The sequence below is a fragment of the Heterodontus francisci genome, chromosome 6, assembly GCF_036365525.1.
Source record: "Heterodontus francisci isolate sHetFra1 chromosome 6, sHetFra1.hap1, whole genome shotgun sequence".
Lineage (NCBI taxonomy): Eukaryota > Metazoa > Chordata > Chondrichthyes > Heterodontiformes > Heterodontidae > Heterodontus > Heterodontus francisci.
This window is the reverse complement of record NC_090376.1, coordinates 119,665,845-119,688,534: the sequence shown is the minus strand read 5'-3', so window position 1 is coordinate 119,688,534 and position 22,690 is coordinate 119,665,845. Positions and strand designations below refer to the sequence as shown.

The following is a 22,690-nucleotide window of genomic DNA, read 5'->3' as shown; positions in this document are numbered from 1 at the left end:
CCCCAGTAACCCTTGACACCCTAACTTTACTCTCATCACAATCCCTGCACTGCCTGCCCCCCATCTGCCATCACTGCTTTGGCAATGGCTGACAAATATATAAAATTAATTTTGAAACTCTAGAAAAACTGAAACAATATTTGTCCTTTATCGAGTACAGAAAGAGGGGGATTTACCTTGCCTTTAATCATACACATCCCATTACATTTGAATTGCTGGACAGATATTTGCATCATTAACTTACCTGCTGATACAAGGTCAGAACAGTTCTGGGAACTAATACTAACTATTCAAATGACCTGACCCTACAAAATTGTGCCTGTTACCTCAGTACCCAGTAAGTGTGACAGCAGGTGGTGGTGTAGTAGTAATGTTACTGGACTAGTAATTCAGAGGCCCCGGCTATTGCTTTGGGGATTAAGGGTTCGAATCCCACTAATTAATAAATTTGGAATTAAAAGCTTGCCCAGTGGTGGCTGTGATACCATTGTTAGTGGCTGTAAAAACCCATCCGGTTCATTAATGTCTTTTAGGGAAGAAAATCTGCCATCCTTATCTGGTCTGGCCTACATGTGACTCCAAACACAGCAATATGGTTGACTCTTAAATGCCCTCTGAAATAGCCTAGCAAGCCACTCAGTTGTAAGTAACCGTTACAAAGTCTAAGAAAAGGAATGAAATCAGACGGATCACCTGGCATCAACCTCGTCACTGGAAACAAGAACGGCAAGCCCAGCCCTATCGACCCTGCAAAGTCCCCCTGACTAACATCTGGGGGCTTGTGCCAAAATTGGGAGAGCCGTCCCACAGACTAGTCAAGCAGCAACCTGACACGATACCCACGGAATCATACCTTACAGACAATGTCCCAGACACCACCATCACCATTCCTGGGTATGTCCTGTCCCACTGGCAGGACAGATCCCCCAGAGGTGGTGGCACAGTGGTATACAGTTGGGAGGGAGTTGCCCTGGGAGTCCTCAACATTGACACCAGACCCCAAGTCTTATTGCATCAGGTGAAACGTGGGCAAGGAGACCTCCTGCTGATTACCACCACTGCCTCCCCCACCACCCTCCCCCGGCTGATGAATCAATGTTTCTCCATGTTGAACATCAGTTGGAAGAAGCACTGAGGGTAGCAAGGGCACAGAATGTACTCTGGGTGGGGGACTTAAATGTCCATCACCAGGAGTGGCTCGGTAGCACCACTACCGACCAAGCTGGCTGACTACTAAAGGACACAGCTGCCAGACTGGGTCTGCGGCAGGTAGTGAGGGAACCACTAAGAGGGAAAAGCCTACTTGACCTTGTCCTCACCAATCTACCTGTTGCAGATGCATCTGTTGATGACAGTGTTGATAGGAGTGACCACTGCACAGTCCTTGTGGAGACGACGTCCCGTCTTCACATTGAGGATAACCACCATCATGTTGTGTGGCATGACCACTTTGTTGAATGGAATAAATGTTGAACAGATCTAGCAACTCTAAATAGGGCATCCATGAGTCGCTGTGGGCCATCAGCAGCAGCAGAATTGTATTCAACTACAATCTGTAATCTCATTCCAGCATATCTACCATTACCATCAAGCCGGGGGACCAACCCTGGTTCAATGAAGAGTGCAGGAGGGCATGCCAGGAGCAGCACCAGGCATATCTAAAAATGAGGTGCCAGCCTGGTCAAACTACAACCCAGGACTACTTTCATGTCAAATAGCATGAGCAGCATGTAATAGGCAGGCTCAGCGATCCCACAACCAATAGATCAGATCTAAGATCTGCTGCCCTGTCACATTCAGTCGTGAATCGTGGTGGACAATTAAGCAACTAACATGAGGAGGAGGAGGAAGCTCCACAACTATCCTCATCCTCAACAATGGGGGAGCCCAGAACATCAGTGCAAAAGACAAAACTGAAGCATTTGCATCCATCTTCAGCCAGAAGTGCCGAATTAATGATCCATCTCTACCTGCTCTTGAGGTCCCCAGCATCGCAGATGCTAGTCGTCAGCCAATCTGATACACTCCGCATGATATCAAGAAATGGCTAAAGGTATTGGATACTGCAAAGGCTATGGGCCCTGACAACATTCCGGCAATAATACTGAAGACTTGTACTCCAGAAATAGTTGTTCCCATAGCCAAGCTGCTCCAGTATAGCTACAACACTGACATCTACCCAACAATGTGAAAAATTGCCCAGGTATGTCCTAGCTACAAAAAGCAGGACAAATCTAACTTGGACAATTACCACCGTATCCGTCTACTCTCAATCATCAGCAAAGTGATGGAAGGGGTCGACGACAGTGCATTCAAGCGGCACTTGCTCAGCAATAAGCTGCTCACTGACGCTCAGTTTGGGTTCTTCCAGGGCCACTCAGCTCCTGGCCTCATTACAGCCTTTATCCAAACATAGACAAAAGAGCTGAACTCCAGAGGTGAGGGGAGAGTGACTGCCCTTGACATCAAGGCAGCATTTAACTGAGTATGGCATCAAGGAACGCTAGCAAAACTGGAGTCAATGGGAATCAGGGGGAAACTCTTTGCTGATTGAAGTCATACCTAGCACAAAGGAAGATGGTTGTGGTTGTTGGAGGTCAATCATCTCAGTCCTAGGAGTTCCTCAGGGTAGTGTCCTAGGCCCAACCATCTTCAGCTGCTTTGTCAATGATCTTCCCTCCATCATAAGGTCAGAAGTGGGGATGTTTGCTGATTGTGCAATGTTCAGTACCATTCATGACTCCTCAGTTACTGAAGCAGTCCATGTAGAAATGCAGCAAGACCTGGACAATATCCAGGCTTGGGCTGATAAGTGGCAAGTAACATTCGTGCCACACAAGTGCCAGGCAATAATCATCTCCAACAAGAGAGAATCTAACTATCTCCCCTTGACGTTCAATGGCAATACCATCACTGAAACCCCACTATCAACATCCTGGGGGTCACCATTGACCGAAAACTGAACTGGAGTGACCACATAATTACTGTGGCAACAAGATCAGGTCAGAGGCTAGGAATTCTGCTGAGAGTAACCCACCTCCTGTCACTGCAATGCCTGTCTACCATCTACAAGGCATAAGTCATGACTGTGATGGAATACTCTCCACTTGCCTGGATGGGTGCAGCTCCAACAACACGCAGGAGGCTTGACACCATCCAGGACAAAACAGCCCGCTTGATTGGCACCCCATCCACAAACATTCACTCCCTTCACCACTGATGCATAATAGCAGCAGTGTGTATCATCTACAAGATACACTGCAGCAACTCACCAAGGCTCCTTCGACAGCACCTTCCAAACCCATGACCTCTACCAAATAGAGGGACAAGGGCAGTAGATGCATGGGAACACCACCACCTGCAAGTTCCCCTCCAAGTCACACCATCCTGACTTGGAACTATATCACCATTCCTTCACTGTCACAGGGTCAGAATCCTGGAACTCCCTTCCCAATAGCACTGTGGGTGTACCTACCCCAGATGGATTCTAGCAGTTCAAGAAGGCAGCTGACCACCACCCCCTCGAGGGCAATTCGGGATGGGCAATAAATGCTGGCCTTGCCAGCAACGCCCACATCCCATGAGTGAATAAAAAAAATCCCCAGCATAGATTTAGCAAAACCAGAGCTCAGACCTCAGCAAGAAGTGAATATCTTAAGAATAATATCAGAGAAAAGTGATGAGGGGACAAAATAACTTTTAAAAATAAACTATAGACCTAGATAAATTTGTAAAGTTATTTGCAGAAGATTTTTGCATGCATTATGTCTTGCCAATTTGAAACGAAGATGATTTGTTGCTAGTTGAATGCATTTTCATTATGACTTTGCAGGTAAGAAACCTTCAGGCATTGTCAAACACCATTCCATTAAATCACTGGGCATGTCTTAAGACAATCTTAAACTTGCTCTGGACAGTCTTTGGAGACACCATGATTTTCAAAGCCCATTGGTGGCAGGACTGGAGGTGGGTGGGTCTGGAAATTCGCGCCAGTGGTCAGTGCCAGTTTGCTGGCACAATTCTACCCCGAGCCATTTTCGAAAAGGCTGGATCGAGAGCAAATGTCTACCCACCTGCAAGTGGCAGAGACCTCTCTCCCATGCCAATGGAATTGGCCAGTGGCCAAAACACAGCCAGTGAGAGAGGGTGGCCTCCCAGCGGCAGACCGGGGCGCCAGCGCTCCAGTGGGCTTTTTAAGCCCCACCCAACCCTCCCCGCAGCTACCATAGTGCTACAGCTGCAGACTGCTTTGTGGAAGGGTTTCCGCCCAGATGGCTGGGCTGCCAGTGTGTCATTGCTGGAGGGAGTCCTATTGACTCTCCAGCCACGGGAGCCCATCCACCATCCTTAGTTGGATGGCGAGCACGCCCTCTGGCCATTAATTAACCTGGCTCTGAAAACTCACGTTGGGCGCCTGTTTCCAATGTGGTGAGGGGTAGGGACCCAGAAGTCCTCTCGACCATTTGTTCCCGTCCCCAGAAGGAAAATCAACACACAAGCTTTGAATACGTGTCAGTACTTACACACTGAACCTATCCAATTTCTGTACATGGCTGGGCCTAACTTCTGATCTTGTTATGTTGTAACAAATTTCAAATCGCTAACACTGAAGGCATCTGCTTTGCATCAGGTTAAAAGCAGGTTATACGTGTTAGCGTTTTTTAAAACCATGAACTAAATCTTTGATTTATTAGTTTCTTGTGTTTAGGCTGTTCCATGAGAGTGTTCAACCCTTACCCAACTATTTCTGAGAATTGAAACATGAAACAATTGTTATTGACTGATTATACACTACATTGCAAAATTCCTTCCAAGTACAGACCTATAATGGCTTAGTATTTGCTGAAGTAGAGCATCTCATGGCATACCCCATTATATATAGAATCATAGAATGGTTACAGCACAGAAGGAGGCCATTTGGCCTGTCATGGGCGTGTCGACAACATGCAGGGGCAACTCAGCTAGTCCCACTTCCCTGCCCTTTCTGTGTAATCCTGCAAATTTTTTTCTCTTCAGGTGCTTATCCAATTCCCTTTTGAAAGCCACAATTGAATCTGCCTTGACCACAATCTCAGGTAGTGCATTCCAGATCCTAACTTCTGCCTGCAAAAAGTTTTTCCTCATGTCGCCATTTGTTCTTTTGCCATTCATTTTAAGTTGATGTACTCTGGTTCTCAACCCTTCCACCAATGGGAACAGTTCCTCTCTATCTACTCTGTCCAGGCCCCTCATGATTTTGAACACCTCTATCAAATCTCCTCTAAGCTTTCTCTAAGGAGAACAGCTCCAGTTTCTCCAATCTGCCAATGTAAGTGAAATCCCTCATCCATGGAACCATTCTCGTAAATCTTTTCTGCACCCACTCTAAATCCTTCACAATCTTCCTTTAAGTGTGGCATCCAAAAATTATCACAGTATTCCATTTGAGGTCAAACCAATGTTTTATAAAGATTCTTCGTAACTTCCTTGCTTTGTACTCTTTGCCTCTATTTATAAAGCCCAGGAACTTGCATGCCTTTTAAACCACTTTCTCAACGTACCCTGCTACCTTCCAATGATTTGTGTACATACACCCCCAGGTGTCTCTGTTGTTAGACATTTTCCTTCAACCATCAGCACAAATTGACCTGGAAGTATGAGCGGAGAATGGTGTGGTGAGGGCAAAGGGACATTTGGGACATTGGCGACCAACGGAACCAACAGTCTGTCTCCTTGCTGAGATTTAAGGATTGAGAAAAAAACACAGCAAGACTGAGAGGAGAGTGAATTAGAGTCAAGTTGGGTACAGAAAGAGAGGGAAAGAAAGCTTGGATTAAGAGAGGAAAAAAGAGAAGAAAGGAAAAGTGTTTTATTTTTTTTTAAATTTGAGTTTTTTTAAATCTCTAAAGAACTCACTACCTGCAGGAGTGAGACACCACAATTTTAATTGTTCCCTTGGCCAGAGAGATTGATTAACATTGCATTAACAATTTTTGCATCATCAGAAAGATCTTTAAGTTGTTTAGTACCAACCCTAACTTTCTGTGGTGAGTTTAATGGGTAATGTATAAATGCAGCAATTTCTTGAAACTCACATGGACATTGAAGGTGAGACACTTGTGAAAACAGCGAAAGGGCGGAGCAATGCATATCATGTAACAACTTGTGGAGATTTGCAATTCATGGGATATTTCTTCCTTGCCACAAGTAGCTGGAGATTTATACATTAATAATGTGAACGACAGATTCTGGGACATGGTGTTCGACGTAACTGGATTACCATTCCACATTCACAAGTTTTATGAGAAAACCTGACCCAATGTGAAAGCACAAATAAAAGAAAGTGCCTTCTTCTTGTTCCATCACAAGTTGCATACTATTTGTTTTAGGCATTCAGCAGAGCTATTTGGTATGAATAAGTTAAGGAGTGACACAGGTTAACAAGGCCATAAAAAATGCAAATAAAACACTCGGGTCCTTTTCTAAAGGAATAAAATAGAAATGCCAAAAAGTTGTTAAACTTGTATAGAACCTTGGTTAGATCATGCTTGGAGTACTGAGCGCGGTTCTGGTCTCCATATTATGAAAAGAATATCGAGATACTGGTGAAGGTGCAAAAATGCTTTTTAAGGATAATACCAGCAATGAGAGGTTATAATTATCAGGAAAGACTGAACAGACTGAGACTGTGTACTTTAGAAAACAGAAGGCTGAAGGGTGACCTAATAGAGGTCTTTAAAATTATGAAGGAGTTTGATAGGGTAGGCATAGAGAAGATGTTTCCACTTGTGGGAGAGACCAAAAAATAGGAACCTTACTTCTAAGATTATCGCTAAAAATCTCTCAAGGGAATTTGGGAGAAATCTCTTTATCAAAGAGTGGTGAGAATATGGAATTTGCTACCACATGGAGTGGCTGAGGAGGATATTATAGATGCATTTAAGGAGGATCCTAGATAACCACATGAGGGAGAAAGGAATAGAAGGATATGCTGATGGGATAAGATGAAGTAGGGAGGAAGAAGGCTTGTGTGGAGCATAAATACTGGCATAGGCCAGTTGGGCTGAATGGCCTGTTTCTGTGCTTCAAATTCTTTGTAGGCATCTATGAAGAGGAAGTCATGAAAAGCTATGTCTGGCTACCTGACATCAATATCACAATCAATCTAAAGAGATTATGTCTATGTGATGCTTCCTATTGCCATCCTGAACATATGTGGTGTAATGTATCATAAATATTTGTTCCATTCAGAAATGAAGACTCTTCAAAATTGATAATTGTATTTTTCAGAAGACATTTGGAGTTTTGTACTAATGGAAGGGGGTGTAGTAATTGTATTTTGTGAGTTAATGATCTATAAACAGAAATATTTTAAGTTTTTTCCCCAAATTGTACAATCCAGTTTCTTTGCAGGAACAGCTGGTGTCCTGGAATCCACCCATTGGAGCTGTACAGCTAATTCAATTATTTTTTTATTTCAGACTCTTTATCCTAGCCTTGTTGAATTTAGGCTTGTTTTTTAAACTTTTGAACATGGAAGATGTGGCCCAAAAGGTCCAGTTATCGAACAAGATGAGAACATCTGAAAAACTGAGTATTAGGTAAGTGGTGCTCCAGTCAGAAGCGATGTACAAAACAAAAATATATTTGAAGGTTTTATACTCCAAAATCTGTCTAGTCGCAAAGGCACACTTCTAATCATAGAATGAGAGAGTATTAATAGAGGGAGGCCATTTGGCCCATTGTGCCCCTCACTCCCTGAGTGGGTGTAGGGAAAGGCATTCCATGTTCAGTCTGTTCTTCTGCCAGATTTCTAACATTTTTGTTCTGTTTCCCACTACATTTTGGTATATGGACACTTTGTTCCAGAAGACAGTCACACCCCTTAGGATAGGGTCATTTGATTTGATCAGTGGTCAGGGACAGGAAGGTATGACTGTGAGTCAGGAAGGTAAGGGGATCAAGAAGGTGGGAGTGGAGCAGCCTCAGCCCTTGCAATTGAGCAACACGTTCAAGGTCCTTGCAGTTTGTATGGATAAGAGCGACAGCTGTAGTGTGGATGAGCAGCAGACTGACCATGGTACAGGAAGCCGTTCAAGCGGGGGCAGCACAAAGAAAGTAGTGTTAGTAGGGGACACTATTGTGACATTGTTCTCTGCAGCAAAGAGCAAGGGTCCAGAAGGCTGTGTTACCTGGCCGGTGGCAGTGTTTGGGACAACTGCTCAGGGCTGGAAAGGAACTTACAGTGGGAGGGGGAAGATCCAGTCATTGTGGTCCGTGTAGGTATCAGTGACATAGGCAGGACAAAGAAAGAGGTTCTGCAAAGTCGGTATGAGAAACTAAGCATCAAATTAAGAAGCAGAACCGCAAGGGTAAGAATCTCTGGATTAGAATCTCAGCCATGTGCAAATTGGCATAGGGCAACTAAGATTAGAGAAATGAATATGTGGCTCAAAGACTGGTGTCGTAGAAGTGGGATTTGGTTCGTGGGGCACTGGCACCAGCACTAGGGAAAGTGTGGGCTGTACCGTTGGGACGGTCTACACCTGAACTGTGCTGGGACCAGTGTTCTAGTGAGCCGCATAACTAGGGTAGTAGAGAGGGTTTTAAACTGAATAGTGGGGACAAGGGATCAAATTTGGGAATAAAAGCAAGATACTGCAGAAGCTGGAAATCTGAAATAAAAACAAAGTGCTGGAAATACTCCTCAGTTCAGGAAGGATCTGTGGAGAGAGAAGCAGAGTTAACGTTTCAGGTCTGTGACCTTTTATCAGACCCGTCAAAGGTTAGAAAAGAACTAGGTTTTAAGCAAATTGGGGGGGTGTGGTGGGTGGAGGTGTGAAGAGAACAAAAGGGAAGATGTGTGATAGGGCAGAGGGCAAGAGAGATTAAATAACAAAGCTGGCCTGGGACAAAGGCAAAAAGTGCATTAATGCTCATGGTGAAAGACAAAGCATTAGTCCAGAGAGAGTGTTAATAGCAAAATAATGAGCAGCTCTGTCTACATGAAAAACAGGCGCGTGGTTAAAAAAAATATATAAAAAAGGGCCAGTCATGCTCTGAAGTTATTGAATTGAATGTTCAGTCCGCAAGGCTGAAGAGTGCCTAATCAAAAGATCAGGTGCTGTTCCTCGAGCTTGCGCCGATGTTCACTGGAGCAAGCTAAAGACAGAAATGTTGACATGAAACTGAGGTGGGTGTTGAAATGGCAAGCAACCGGAAGTTCGGAGTCATGCTTTCGGGCTGAGAGGAGGTGTTCCGCAAAGCGGTCACTCAGTCTGCATTTGGTCTCCCCAATATAAAGGCAACTGCATTGTGAGCAGCGAATACAGTATATTAAATTGAAGACAGTACAAGTAAATCACTGCTTCGCCTGGAAGGAGTGTTTGGGGCCTTGGATAGTGAGGAGAAGGGAGGTAAAAGGGTATGAATAAGTGTAGTCAAGGTATCTGTGGGAGTCAGTGGGCTTGTAATGAATATTGGAGAACAGCCTATCCCCGGAGATGGAGACAGAGAAGTCGAGGAATGGAAGGGAAGTGTCAGAAATAGACCATGTAAAGGTGAGAGAATGGTGGAAATTGGAAGCAACGTTGATGAGGTTTGCCAGTTTGGGGCAAGGGCAGGAAGCGGCACCGACACAGTCATCAATGTACTGGAAAAAGAGGTGAGGGAGGGGAGCTGAGTAGGACTGGAACAAGGAATGTTTGACATATCCCACAGAAAGACAGGCATAACTAGGACTCGTGGGTACCCATAGCATCACCTTTTATTTGAAGGAAGTGAGTGGAATTGAAGGAGAAGTTGTTCAATGTAAGAACAAACTCAGCCAGGCGGGGGAGGGTGATGGTGGATGGGGACTGGTTGGACCTCTGCTCAAGGAAGAAGTGGAGAGCCCTCAGACCGTCCTGATGGGGGATGGAGGTGTAGAGAAATTGGATGTTCATAGTGAAGAGGAGGCGGTTAGGGCCAGGCAACTGGAAATTGTCAAAATGATGTAGTGCGTCTGAAGAGTTATGGATGTAGGTGGGAAGAGACTGGACCAGGGGAGAAAAGATAGAGTCAAGATGGGAAGAAATAAGTTCAGTGGAGCAGGAACAGGCTGAAACAATGGGTCTACCAGGACCGTCCTGTTTGTGAATTTTGGGAAGGAGGTAGTAATGGGCTGTCTGAAGTTGTGGGACTATGAGGTTGGAAGCTGTAGAAGGAAGATCTCCGGAGGAGATGAGATCAGTGACAGTCCTGGAGACAATGGCTTAATGTTTGGTGGGGTCATGGTTCAGAGGGAGGTAGGAAGAAGTGTCTGAGAGTTGGCGCTCACTCTCTGCAAGGTAGTGATCGGTACAGCAGGCAACAATAGCACCACCCTTGTCAGTAGGTTTGATCACAATGTTGGGGTTAGACCTGAGAGAACGGAGTGCAGCATGTTCGGAGGGAGACAGGTTAGAATGAGCAAGGGGAACGGAGAAGTTGAGACGGCCGATGTCACACCGTAAGTCATAGAGAGATACAGCACTGAAACAGGCCCTTCGGCCCACCGAGTCTGTACCGACCATCAACAACCCATTTATACTAATCCTACATTAATCCCATATTCCCTACCACATCCCCACCTTCCCTCAATTCTCCTACCACCTACCTACACTAGGGGCAATTTTCAATGGCCAATTTACCTATCAACCTGCAAGTCTTTGGCTGTGGGAGGAAACCGGAGTACTCGGCGGAAACCGACGCGGTCACAGGGAGAATTTGCAAACTCTGCGCAGGCAGTACCCAGAACTGAACCCAGTCGCTGGAGCTGTGAGGCTGTGGTGCTAGCCACTGCGCTGCCTAGTTCTCAGTGTAAATATCAAGAGTGAGTAACAGGCCAGAGGGAGGGGTCCAGGTGGATGGAGAACATTGGACGTGGGTGAAAGGGTTCGCTGGTCGGGGGGAGGACTCCTGGGCAAAGAAGTGAGCCAGAGGCAAAGACAATGGAAGAAGAGCTGAACGTCATGCCGAGCGCAAAATTCATTGAGGTGGGGGTGTAAGGGGCTAAAACTGAGACCTTTGTTAAGTACAGATTGTTCAGCGTCAGAGATGGGAAGGTCAGAGGGTATTGTGAATACATGGCAACGGGTCAGATTAGGAGAAGGGATGGGGTCAGAGGGAGGTAAAGAGGAAGAAGGATTTGGAGGGGCGTTGGTACCCATGAGCTGCTGGAGCTTGCGTTCCTTAACACCTGAAAGTAAAAGTTTTTTGTTAATGCATCAGATAAGATGAGGGATGAAATGAAACTGCGGAGCAGATTTGGGAAGATATGGTAAATCAAAGTCGAGACAAGGCGAGAGAGAAAGGTATTAATATAGGAAAAGAGAAACAGACAGTGACAGGAAGGGACAGAGAATAAAATCTAAGAGTAAATCAGCAGATAGGGCTAGAGGTTACAAAGATAATTAAAGGACAAAACTAAAGGCTCTATCTGAATGCACAAAGCATTTAAAACAAAACAGATGAACTGATAGCACGAATAGAAATAAATACGTACGATCTGATAGCCATAACAGAGACATGCAGGGTGACGTAGATTGGGACATGAATATTGAAAGGTACATGACATTTAGGAAGGACCGGAAGCTAGGAAAAGGTGGAAGGGTGGCTCTGTTAATTAATGATGGTATTAGCGCAATAGAGAGGGATGACCTAAGTTCATGAAACCAGGATGTAGAAGCGGTTTGGGTAGAGATGAGAAATCATAAAAGCAAGAAGTCATTTGTGGAAGTGGTGTACAGGCCCCCTACACTAACCACACGGTAGGACAGGATATAAGGGAAGAAATAATGGCAATAATCATGGGGAATTTTAATCTACATATAGACTGGAAAAATCAGATGGGCAAAGGTAGCCTAGATGAGGAGATTGTAGAATGTTTTTGGGATAGTTTCTTAGAACAGCACATTCTGGAGCCAACCAGAGAGCAGGCTCTACTAGACCTGGTATTGTATGATGAGATGGGATTAATTAATGACCTCATAGTGAAGGCACCCTAGACAGCAGCGATCATAATATGATTGAATTTTACATTTAGTTTGAGGGAGAGAAGTGTAGGTCTAAGACTAGTATTTTAAACTTAAATAAGGGCAATTATGAGGGCATGAAAGCTAGAGTGAACTGGCAAATTAGGTTAAGGGATAGGTCAATAAAGATGCAGTGACAGACATTTAAGGGGATATCTCCTATACACAGAATAGATACATTCCAATGGGAAAGAAGAATTCCAAAGGAAGGACCCAAAACCCGTGGTTAACTAAAAAAGTTAAAGATAGTATCAAACTAAAGGCAAAAGCATATAATTGTGCAAAGATGGATGGCAGGTCAGAAGATTAGACATTATAAAAAACAGCAAAGAATGACTAAAAGATTGATAAGGAAGGTAAAATTAGAGAGAAAGCTAGCTAGAAATATAAAAACAGATAGTAAGAGTTTCTATAGATATTTTAAAAAAGAAAAGAGTTGACAATGTGAGCGTTGGTCCTACAGAAAGTGAGTCTGGGGAATTAATAAGGAAAAATAAGGAGATGGCAGATGAATGGAACAGGTATTTTGCATCGGTCTTCACTATGGAGGATATAAGTAACATCCCAGAAATAGCTGTAAATCAGGAGATGGAAGGGAGGGAGGAACTCGAGAAAATTCTAATCACCAGGAAATTGCTATCGAACAAATTGTTGGAGTTGCGGACTGACAAGTCCCTGGTCCTGATGACTTCATCCTAGGATCTTAAAAGAAGTGGCTAGTGAGAAAGTTGATGCGTTGGTTTTCATTTTCCATAATTCCCTAGATTCAGGGAAGGTCCCATTAAATTGGAAAATAGTGAATGTAACTCCTTTGTTCATAAAGGCAGAGAGACAGAAAGCAGGAAACTACAGGCCAGTTAGCTTAACATCTGTCAGAGGGAAAATGTTAGAAGTTATTATTAAAGACATTAGAGCAGTGCACTTCGAAAAATTGAAGGTAATCAGGCAGAGTCAACCTGGTTTTGTGAAAGGGAAATCATGTTTAACCAATTTATTGGAGTTCTTTGAAGAAGTAACATGTGTTGTGGATAAAGGGGAATGGTGGGTGTACCATACTTGGATTTTCAGAAGGCATTTGATAAGGTGCCACATCAAAGATTATTGCGGAAAATAAAAGCTCATGGTGTAGGGTGTAACATATTGGCACGGATAGAAGATTGGCTAGCTAACAGGAATCAGAGAGTAGGCATAAATGGGTCATTTCTGGTTGGCAAGATGTAATGATGTGCCACAGGGATCATGCTGGGGCCTTAACTTTTAATTTATATAAATGACTTGTTTGAAGGGACTGACGGTATGTTTGCTAAATTTGCTGATGACACAAAGATAGGTAGGAAAGTAAGTTGTGAAGAGGAAATAAGGCTACAGTGGGATATAGATAGGTTAAGTGAGTGGGGAAAGATCTGGCAAATGGAAATAACAAATATGGAAAAAAGTCAGGGCAGTCGGAGCGAGAGATCGCCCTGATTAAATTTAGTGCCGACTAGTTTCAGAGAAATTGTTGGTTTGAGAAGTGTATTTAGCCTGTTAGTGGCAATAGTGAAGCATGGGTTGGTATTTTCTATGTTGGTGCATTATGAAATAGATTAAATGTAGGTAAACTGTAAACGTTTCTCTGTTCACATATAAAGAAAACAAAGAACTTGCATTTATATAGCATCTATACAACTTCAGGACATCCCAAACAGCTTTCACAGCCAGTGAAGTACTTTCTGAAATGTAGTTGCTGCTGTAATGTAAGAAACATGGCAGTCAATTTGTGCACAGCTAGCTTCCACAAACAGCAATGAGAAAATGACCAGATAATATGTTTGTGAAGATGCATTTTTACCAGAACACTGGGGAGAACTCGCCTATGCTTCTTCGAATAGTGCCATAGAAACCTTTTAGGTCCATCTGAGAAGGCCGACGGGACATCGGTTTAATGTCTCATCAGATAGGTGACACTTGCAACAGTGCAGCACTCCCTCAGTGCTACACTGGAAAAATCAGACTAGATTATGGGCTCAAGTCTCTGGAATGGGGATGAACACACAACCTCCTTACTCAGGCGAGAATACTACCACTGAACCACAGCTGATACTTCTAAATCAAGCTCCTAATTTATAATTCACCTCATTTCACTCAAGAAGAAATGCATGTGGGCATATACCACATTACATCATCCAGTTGCATAACAAGGGGAGGTTTCATAATTAAGATCTCTGTTATGCGGTTGATGTCTATACATGGGTAGCAAAGGTAAACTCCTGATTGTAGGGTATTCAGGGTTTGCTTACAGAAGAGATCAGTTACACAAAACCCAAGTGCAGACCTGAAATTTGTAATAGTGATCACTGGCTCAAGCTGTATGGGTGAACCTGCCATAATCAGTAACAATCTTCCCTAGATTGGTTAGGCTGTATCACATTCCGTAGTTCTCAGACAGGATCCAATTTAATTACCACTAGAGGATTCCCTGATTAATTTTCCCGTGCAGACTAAGTATCTCTTCTAGCAATGACACCTAGGCAAGAAACTGTAGAGGCAAAGAATACTTCATCCATACATGCTCAACTACTAGGGTCAATGGATCAGATTTGTGCCCTAGCACAAGCAGTAGCTATAGCAATGACACCTTCCCCTGATGGAAGGAAGCCAGGCACTGAGTAAAAAAATTCGCACAAGCTGCTATAGTTCTAACAAGAAATGTTGGAAATACTCAGCAGGTCAGGCAGCATCTGTGGAGAGAGTAGCAGAGTTAACGTTTCAGGTCAGTGACCCTTCGTCAGGGTCAGTTCTGATGAAGGGTCACTGACCTGAAACGTTAACTCGGCTACTCTCTCCACAGATGCTGCCAGAACCTGCTGAGTATTTCCAACATTTCTTGTTTTTAATTCAGATTTCCAGCATCTGCAGTATTTTGCTTTTATACTACTATAGTTCTACTTGTGCCATTCTGCAGACTCCTGCATCTGATTTAAAACATATCCCGAAAGTGTTTCACTGAGACTATTATTTCCTGTTGCCACAGTTTGGATCAAGAGGTAATGACAAAGCAGGAAGCAAAACAGAAGAATAATGCTGAACGTCAACAGCTGCGGACGGTGATCAATGATTCCATTTTACTTCTAGAACAGGTATTATGAACAGGGAGAATTTTGACCTGGTCTGTAAATTTCATGACTATAGATACTCCCCGATAGGTCTTACAATATCTGCGGAGAAAGAAACATTTAATATTTCAACCTTTCATCAGAACTAGAAAAATTTAGAGATGTGACAGGTTTAAAGCAAGTACAGAAGTAGGGAAAAGGGGGAGGGGAGGAAAAAACAAAAATGGAAAATCTGCGGTAGGGTGAAAGACGAGAGATTAAATGACAAAAGGGATAATGCTGAAGGGAGATAGTACAAGAAACAAAAAATGGGTCTAGAAGAGATGTAAATGGCAAAATCAGAATCATTACCAACAGTTCCCGTCCAAAAACAAAAAAATGGTGCCAGAGGTTATGATCTGAAATTGTTGAACTCAGTGTTGAGTTCGGAAGACTGTAAAGTGCCTAAGGAAGTGCTGTTACTTGAGCTTACATTGAGGCCAAGGACAGAGAGGTCAGAGTTGGAATGGAGAATTAAAAGGATGGGTAAATAGAAGTTCAGTGTCACACTGAGGACTGATGTGTTCTGCAAAGCAGTAACCCAATTTGTGTTTGATCTCCCCAATGTAGAGTAGGCCGCATCGCAGACATCTTCATAATCGTATTTTAAAAATTGCTAATGCAGTCCTAATCCCTTAGAATTTATGTCTCCTGTTTCCAATCCACATTCTGATTTATTCTGGGAAAATTCAGTTGGTAACAATATCATGAACAAACTTATTGAATCCGAATGATTGACTTAATTATATGATCATTGATCAGCATTTTATAATTTAAAACAACAATTTTGCTCATTATTTGGGAGAACTGTCTCTAACCAGGAATCGTGAGAGCTGATAACCCATCGTGCCTTGAATTTGAATTTTTCATCCTTATGTTCCAATCCCTTTGTGGCTTTGTCCCTCTCTATCTCTGTCACCTCCTCCAGCACTTACAACCCTCCAAGCTCTCTATACTCCCCCAATTCTGGCCTCCTGCATGCTCCTGATTTTCATAGCCCCACCATTGGTGGCCATGCCTTCAGCTGCCTGACCCTAAGTCCTGGAATTCCCTCCTTAAATCTCTCAGCCTCTCTACCTCTCTTTCCTCCTTTCAAGTTGCTCCCTAAAACCTACCTCTTTGACTAAGGTTTTGGTCCCCATCCCAATATTTCTTTATGTGGCTCAGTGCAAATTTTTGTTTGGTACTGCTCCTTTGAAGCACCTTGGGATGCCTTACTAGGTGAAAGGCGCTATATAAATACAAGTCTGCCTTTCTTTTATAGAAATGCAAGTTCTTATATCATTGTTGAAGCCCCATGTGTGCCATGGCCACAGTGTTGTGCAGCAGCAACTGGTGAAGAATAGTTGGCTGCCTGATGTGTGCTGGATGTTGTCCAACATGGGATGGGAGGCACAGGGGGTCCAGATGAGTCCGAATTTATTAGCAACCTTCCCCAACAATGGGACAGATAGAGTACCTTAGGCACAGAGTAGCTCTCTGGCCTTTGCTCCTGATTATTTACACCATGGTTTTCCCAAGCTGAATTTATTCTGAGAAATGTAGCTTATGCTGATTGTTGCGAGGCGTAGAGCTATGCTGGTAAAAGAAAAGGTATTGGGGGAAAAAAACTTACCATTAAATCTAGTTGCAGTTCCTTTGAAATATAGGGGTAAATTCAGCAATCCTGCACAGGAACACAGACCACGATAGGGCTAGGTTAATGTCACAGCTCCTCTTTGAGCTGCGGCCATTAAGCATGTCTCCCAACTGGAACACTAAATATTTATTTTGTTTTAAAGTTACCTTGATGACTTTTCTCATTTATCATTTCAAGTGCTTTGATATTAGAAACAATTCATATGCCGCTTCTCTTCCCACTCCCTCCCACCATTCTTTCCCGCACCCGCTTGCCCAAGACTTGTCCCAACCGCTCGCCACTCCATCCTGCAGCTCTCGACCCTTTGCCGCTCCAATTTGCCACTAGCACCCTGCTCACTCCCCTCACCTCTCCCTGCCGCTTCTCTGGGCGGCGAGGCAGGGAGAAAATAGCAGGAGGGAACAGTGAGCGATGGGTGCGGAAGAGAACAGTGGGATGGAGCAACAAGCAGTCGAGAGTGGCACGATGGAGCAGTGAGAATGTGGGTGCAGATGGGAGTGGGGAAAAGAAGCGGCGATTGCGAGAGGGAGCAGGGTACTGCTCAGAGGGGTGGAGCCAGCGCTTGCAGCTATTGAAGGGTGAGGGGGTTTGGGTTCAATTTTTTTTTGTCAAATTGAGCAGTGCCATTTTTGTTACTGGCAGCTGCCTAAGACGTCGCAGACAGTGCTGTTTCAGTTAGCACCATCTTTATTATTGGCAGCTGCCTGGGATGTCGCAGACAGTGACGTTTCAGTCGATGAGGCTACATTTGCGCATATGCCAATACTGCGCCACCTAGTGGATGTGTTGTCAGCAAACGCAGCCTTTTATATTTCTTGTTAGTTTATTCTCCTACTCTAATCTCCCCCTCTTTTTTTCAGCCATCCTTTGCAATCTTCTGGCCTACCACTAATCTTCGCAGCACTGTATGCCTTTTCTTTCAATTTGATACTATCGTTAACTCAGCCACAGATGGCGCATCCTTAGAGCCTTTCTGAATGGAATATATCTTTGTTGAGAGTTATGAAATCTCTCCTTTAAATGTCTTCCACTGCTTCTCTCCATCTTACCTTTTAATGTATTTTTCCAGTCCACTTTAGCCAACTATGCCTTCATATCCTTGTAATTGCCTTGATTTAAGTTTAAGACACTAATTTCAGACTCAAATTTCTCACCGTCAAACTGAATGTGAAATTCATCATGTTATGATCACTCTTGCCTGGAGGATCCTTTCCTATGAGGTCATTAATTAATCCTGTCTCATTACCAGTGCACCAAATAGCCTGATCCCTGGTTGGTTCCAGAACATATTGTTCTAAGAAACTGTCCCGAATACACTCTCTGAAATCATCCTCCACGCTACCTTTGCCAATTTGATTTGTTCAATCAATGTGAAGGTTAAAATCACCCACAATTATTGCGGGTAGAGAGGCTTATGGAGGGAATTCCAGAGCTTAGGGCCTAGGCAGCTGAAGGCACAGCCACCAATGGTGGAGCAATTAAAATTGAAAATGCACAAGAGACCAGAATTGGAGCGCATAGGTCTCAGATGGGTGTGGTGCTGGAGGAGGTTACAGAGATAGAGAGCAGCGAGGCCATGGAGGGATTTGTAAACAAGAATGAGAATTTAAAAAATGAAGATGTTGCTTGACTGGGAACCAGTGAAGGTCAGCTAGCACAGGGGTGATGGATGAACAGGATTTGGTGCAAGTAAGGATGCAGGTAGAAGAGTTTGGATGGCCTGAAGCTGATGGAGGATAGAATGTGGGAGGCTGGCCAGGAGTTCGAAACTCAGTGAAGTATTCTTCTTGTGAAAACTGTTCAGTTTAGCTAAAAATCTGAATTTTATTTGTCTGCATTCAGAAATTAAAGTAAGTTTGTCATGTTTTATTTCTAGTGTAAGAATTGCCTGGAATTTCCTCAGAACTGGTACCGTTTCATAACTTCAGGGGTTTTCGTTGTGCTTCTGATGAAGCTACAACAGGGGGAGCGGGAACAACTCTAAACAAGTTCCCAGCCAAGATTTCTTTCTTATTAATTCTTGCATTTCCTGGGGTCATAAATGTTATGCGCTTTAATATGTATTCTAGTGGTGAGTGGGTCAGTTTGGAGAGAAGGGTTCTAATTGCCCACCTGACAGACTCTAGTGTGATTAATTTCCTCTATAATGCAGTGGATAATATTTTCAGGTAAACACATTATTTAACTGAGTGACAGCATAGTGCAGAAAGGAATTATATATGTGCTAGCCAGTGCACTGAAAATAATGCACAGCAGAAACTGTGGGCTAAAATTTTAGCCCCACGGGCTGGGAACTGAAGTGGGCGGACGGATGCTAAAAATAGTGTCGCCGGTCAGCATGCCAGTTCCCCAGCTCCATTCTGCCTTGGACCATTTTCCTGGAGGTGGGATTGGGGAGGGTGTAGTTGGCAGGTCTACCTGTCCACATATGGCGGGTAGCCAATTAACGCCACTAAAGGCCAATTGAAGGAAAATTCCAGGTTCCTGCAGACAGCAGGAAACAGTTTAATTGCTTGCAGATGGCCTTCCAGCAGCAGACCGGGACCCAGCAAGGGCTGACCCAGCGAGGGCCCTCCCTGCCTCCCTGGGTGCAGCAGCAGCTGCAAGTCACCCTATAGAGGGATTCCATTCCCCTATCCCAACCATCTCTCTCTTAGCCCCCCCACCCCATAGTGGTGGCCAGGCTGCTAAAGCCATTTTTTATTTAAACTTTTACAAAGTTGGAGAGAGGATGCTCCATTTTGAAGTGGCCTCTTCCTCATTTACCTTCCATTGCATCCTGCTGCTGTTTCAAGCTAAAAGGCCTCTGATTGAGTTTCCAGCTTCGAGAGCCCACCCACCATCCTTAATGGATAATGAGCCCCACCTTCTGGCCATTAATTGGTCCCTCCAGGGAAAATCATATTGGGTGACTGTCTCACAAATGAGGCTTCTGACCCTTATTTGAGCCTGACTGCAGGGTTCAGAAACCCACAGGGAAAATCCTGTCCTATACCTTTATGTAGGCTAACGCAGCAAGTGTGATTGTTCATCAAATACCTGTGAATAAACTGACAGCCACTTGAAAACTTAGGCTTATGAAGTCATTTGTGGATGCTCTTGCAGGAAAAATATTCATTCATTCATTTCTTGTTATGTTTTTGCATTTATAGTTGAAAAGATCACTTGCAGCGATTCAGAAGAGTTTTGAACTGCGAAATCAGACTGTGAAGACCCCAGCAGATAGAACTACTAAAAATCCAAGCATAGTTGAGAAATGAAGATGGAGAAGAATAAAAATATGTTGTGTTTATATAGTGCCTTTCACATTGAGAACAACCCAAAATAGATAATGTGCTAATACCCTGGTGTGAGAATCAAACGCATATCCTCTGACTCAGACCACTGAACTGCCAAATATTTGACACACAAATCTACAAAGTGTGATTCTAGCAGATTTCAATCCTTGGCCATACTGTACATTAAAGATAAATTCGACTGATAACATCTGCCACAGTCATAATTTAATGTGCATTCTCCGGAACTTTGAACCTGATTAAATATCACAACACTAATCATTAAACTACTGCACTTCAATAATCATTTAACAGCTATATCTTTTATAATTACTTTAATTTTCACCAGTTAAGAATTGCATGCTTCGTTTTAGCTGTGGCACTTCCTGGACTTCCCTGCATCATTTTCTTAAGACCATTAATGTGATATAGCAATTGACATTATCCAGTTGCTGCACACAAAACATAGCTGGTGTTTGTATGTAGAAACTTGTGAATACGGATTAAAGTGCACTTCAATTTACAGAAGGAAATCTACATTTTAAAAAAATTTATAAATATTTTTAATACATAGTATCTAATTGCAAAGCTCATTTTAAAGATACCTCCCTTAAACTTGAAAGATTTTTAAAGAAAAGGTTATGAAGTAATCTGTAGTGTCAATCAGGGCATTTGTTTCATTCTTTACATTTTGGAATGTAAAGAAAAAGCTTTATTTATTTTATTTTGGAATGTACTATTATTCTATCTGTATTTTAATTGACCTTTGATTTCTAATGAAGTATTGAAGGCAGAAGTTATTGTTAAATTAGTAGTGGACAATGCTCAGTGTATGCATCTGTTCCCTGTGTTTGCTATGCAGGCACTTACATGAGTCAGCTCTTGTTAAAACGGCGGCCTGAAGAGTATCATACAAATACATTGTGATTGTCTGCTTTTACAATGAACAGTAATTTAAATCCTCTATTTTATGGGACAGCAAAACCTCTCCGTTTCAAAACATTAACTGTAGTTAGGGAGTATAAAACAGCTTGAGGATTCAGAAGCAACTCAAGTTTCATTAAAATAAAAGCAAAATACTGCAGTTACTGGAAATCTGAACTAAAAGTAGAAATTGCTGGAAATACTCAGCAGGTCTAACAACTCTGTTTCTCTCTCCACAGATGATAATGTTGCAGGTGGATGAGTTCTGGTGAAACATCATGTTGAAAGGTCATCCACCTGAAAAGATTTGAGGGGGGTGAAATTTTATGCTTCTTCCCACAGCGGGAGGTGGGAGAGCATGTAATTGGGGGGGATGGTGGTGGGGGGAGACCCCGCCACCCTCTTGCCTCCACTGAAATTGTGAGGGACAGGAAGGCCTGTGAACGCCCAATTAAGGGCCTGATCCCGCTGCCGCAATTAGCCCAGAGGTGGACTGGTCTGTCGCCACACGGAAGCGTGACATGAAAAACCGTGTGGGTTGCTTGCCAGCTCTGGAGATGCGTGGGCGAGGGGTCCATTTTTCAAAGGCACCGTGCCTGAACAAGGTACCCAGCATCAGGAACGGGGGGGGGGGGGCCCACTGTGAGCCAACCCTGTCCGAGCTGCCAATGCCCCTACAACACCCTCCCCCACAACACTTGCCCCGTGAAACCCCTCCCACCCTAATATACCTGTGACCTGGGTCTAGCACCACTCCTCAACCTTGGGTGGATGCTCCACTGGCAGCAGCCACCACCCCTGCGGTAGCGCTATTCAGTTAAAGAGCTAACTACCTCTGATTCAGAGGGTGGAACTTCTGTTGACGGGGTCCTTGATCCCATTGAAGGGCCGCCGCTGTCCAGTTAATTGCCTAATTGGCACTTAATTTGACAGGCCTCCCATAGAAGGGGCGATGTGGTGTTCTTGGCGGCACTTTTGCCGGAGGTCAAGGCCCCTGTCGCCCAGATAAATCCCAGTCATTAACTCTGTTTCTTTCTCTACAGATGCTGCCTGACCTGATGAGTATTTCCAGCACTTCCTGTTTTTATTCGAGATTTTCATTGTGACTGAGATCCATAAACTGAGGATCTGCCGTTGGCATTTGTTTTATTAGAATATCTGACTACGGTTGTAATTCATGTACAAATTATTTACCACTTGGAACTTCAGATTGAATAATAGAATTTCAGGTTATTACTGATGTGATATGTGTGGTAAGGAAATGTATGGTAAATGGCAGACTGGAAATAAATCTTTAGCTTTTTAATTTTAAAAAAAAAATTTCTATTGCACAAAATCTGTGGAGCATGTTCTGCAAATAAACCACATTCATCTTTACTGCTTCTTTTCTGTTTTACTAAGTGACTTGGGTAGAAATTGCCTTTCTAAACAACATCGTTAAGAAATTGAATTAAGAACATCAGAGTAGTCCATCTGTTATGTTCTGCCTCAAGGACCGGACCTACCTCAAGTCTTGCATGTGAGATTCTTAAGCCACTTACTGGAGAAGAGTATCTGAAATGGTTCCCTGTTGCCTTCCTCACAGTTTCTATCTTCTCAGTGTCTTCTCCAAGGTGAACTGCTGCTGCTAAAGCAAATGAGGCCCACCTACAGCTCACAATAGGAAGGTGGGCATGCACACCTATC

At 43.5% G+C, this 22,690-nt stretch overlaps 1 protein-coding gene across 1 annotated transcript in view; it reads left to right on the top strand.

Annotated features, from left to right (window-relative positions):
* Nucleotides 1-22,384, top strand: part of gramd1c (GRAM domain containing 1c) — a 125,207-nt gene extending 102,823 nt beyond the window's left edge. Inside the window, exons 16-18 of the mRNA XM_068034192.1 lie at nt 7,461-7,580; nt 15,046-15,151; nt 19,958-22,384. Coding sequence (XP_067890293.1) covers nt 7,461-7,580; nt 15,046-15,151; nt 19,958-20,065 — 334 coding nt within the window. The 3' untranslated portion in view covers nt 20,066-22,384. The remainder of the gene's footprint in view (nt 1-7,460; nt 7,581-15,045; nt 15,152-19,957) is intronic.
* The last annotated feature ends 306 nt before the right edge of the window (nt 22,385-22,690 follow it).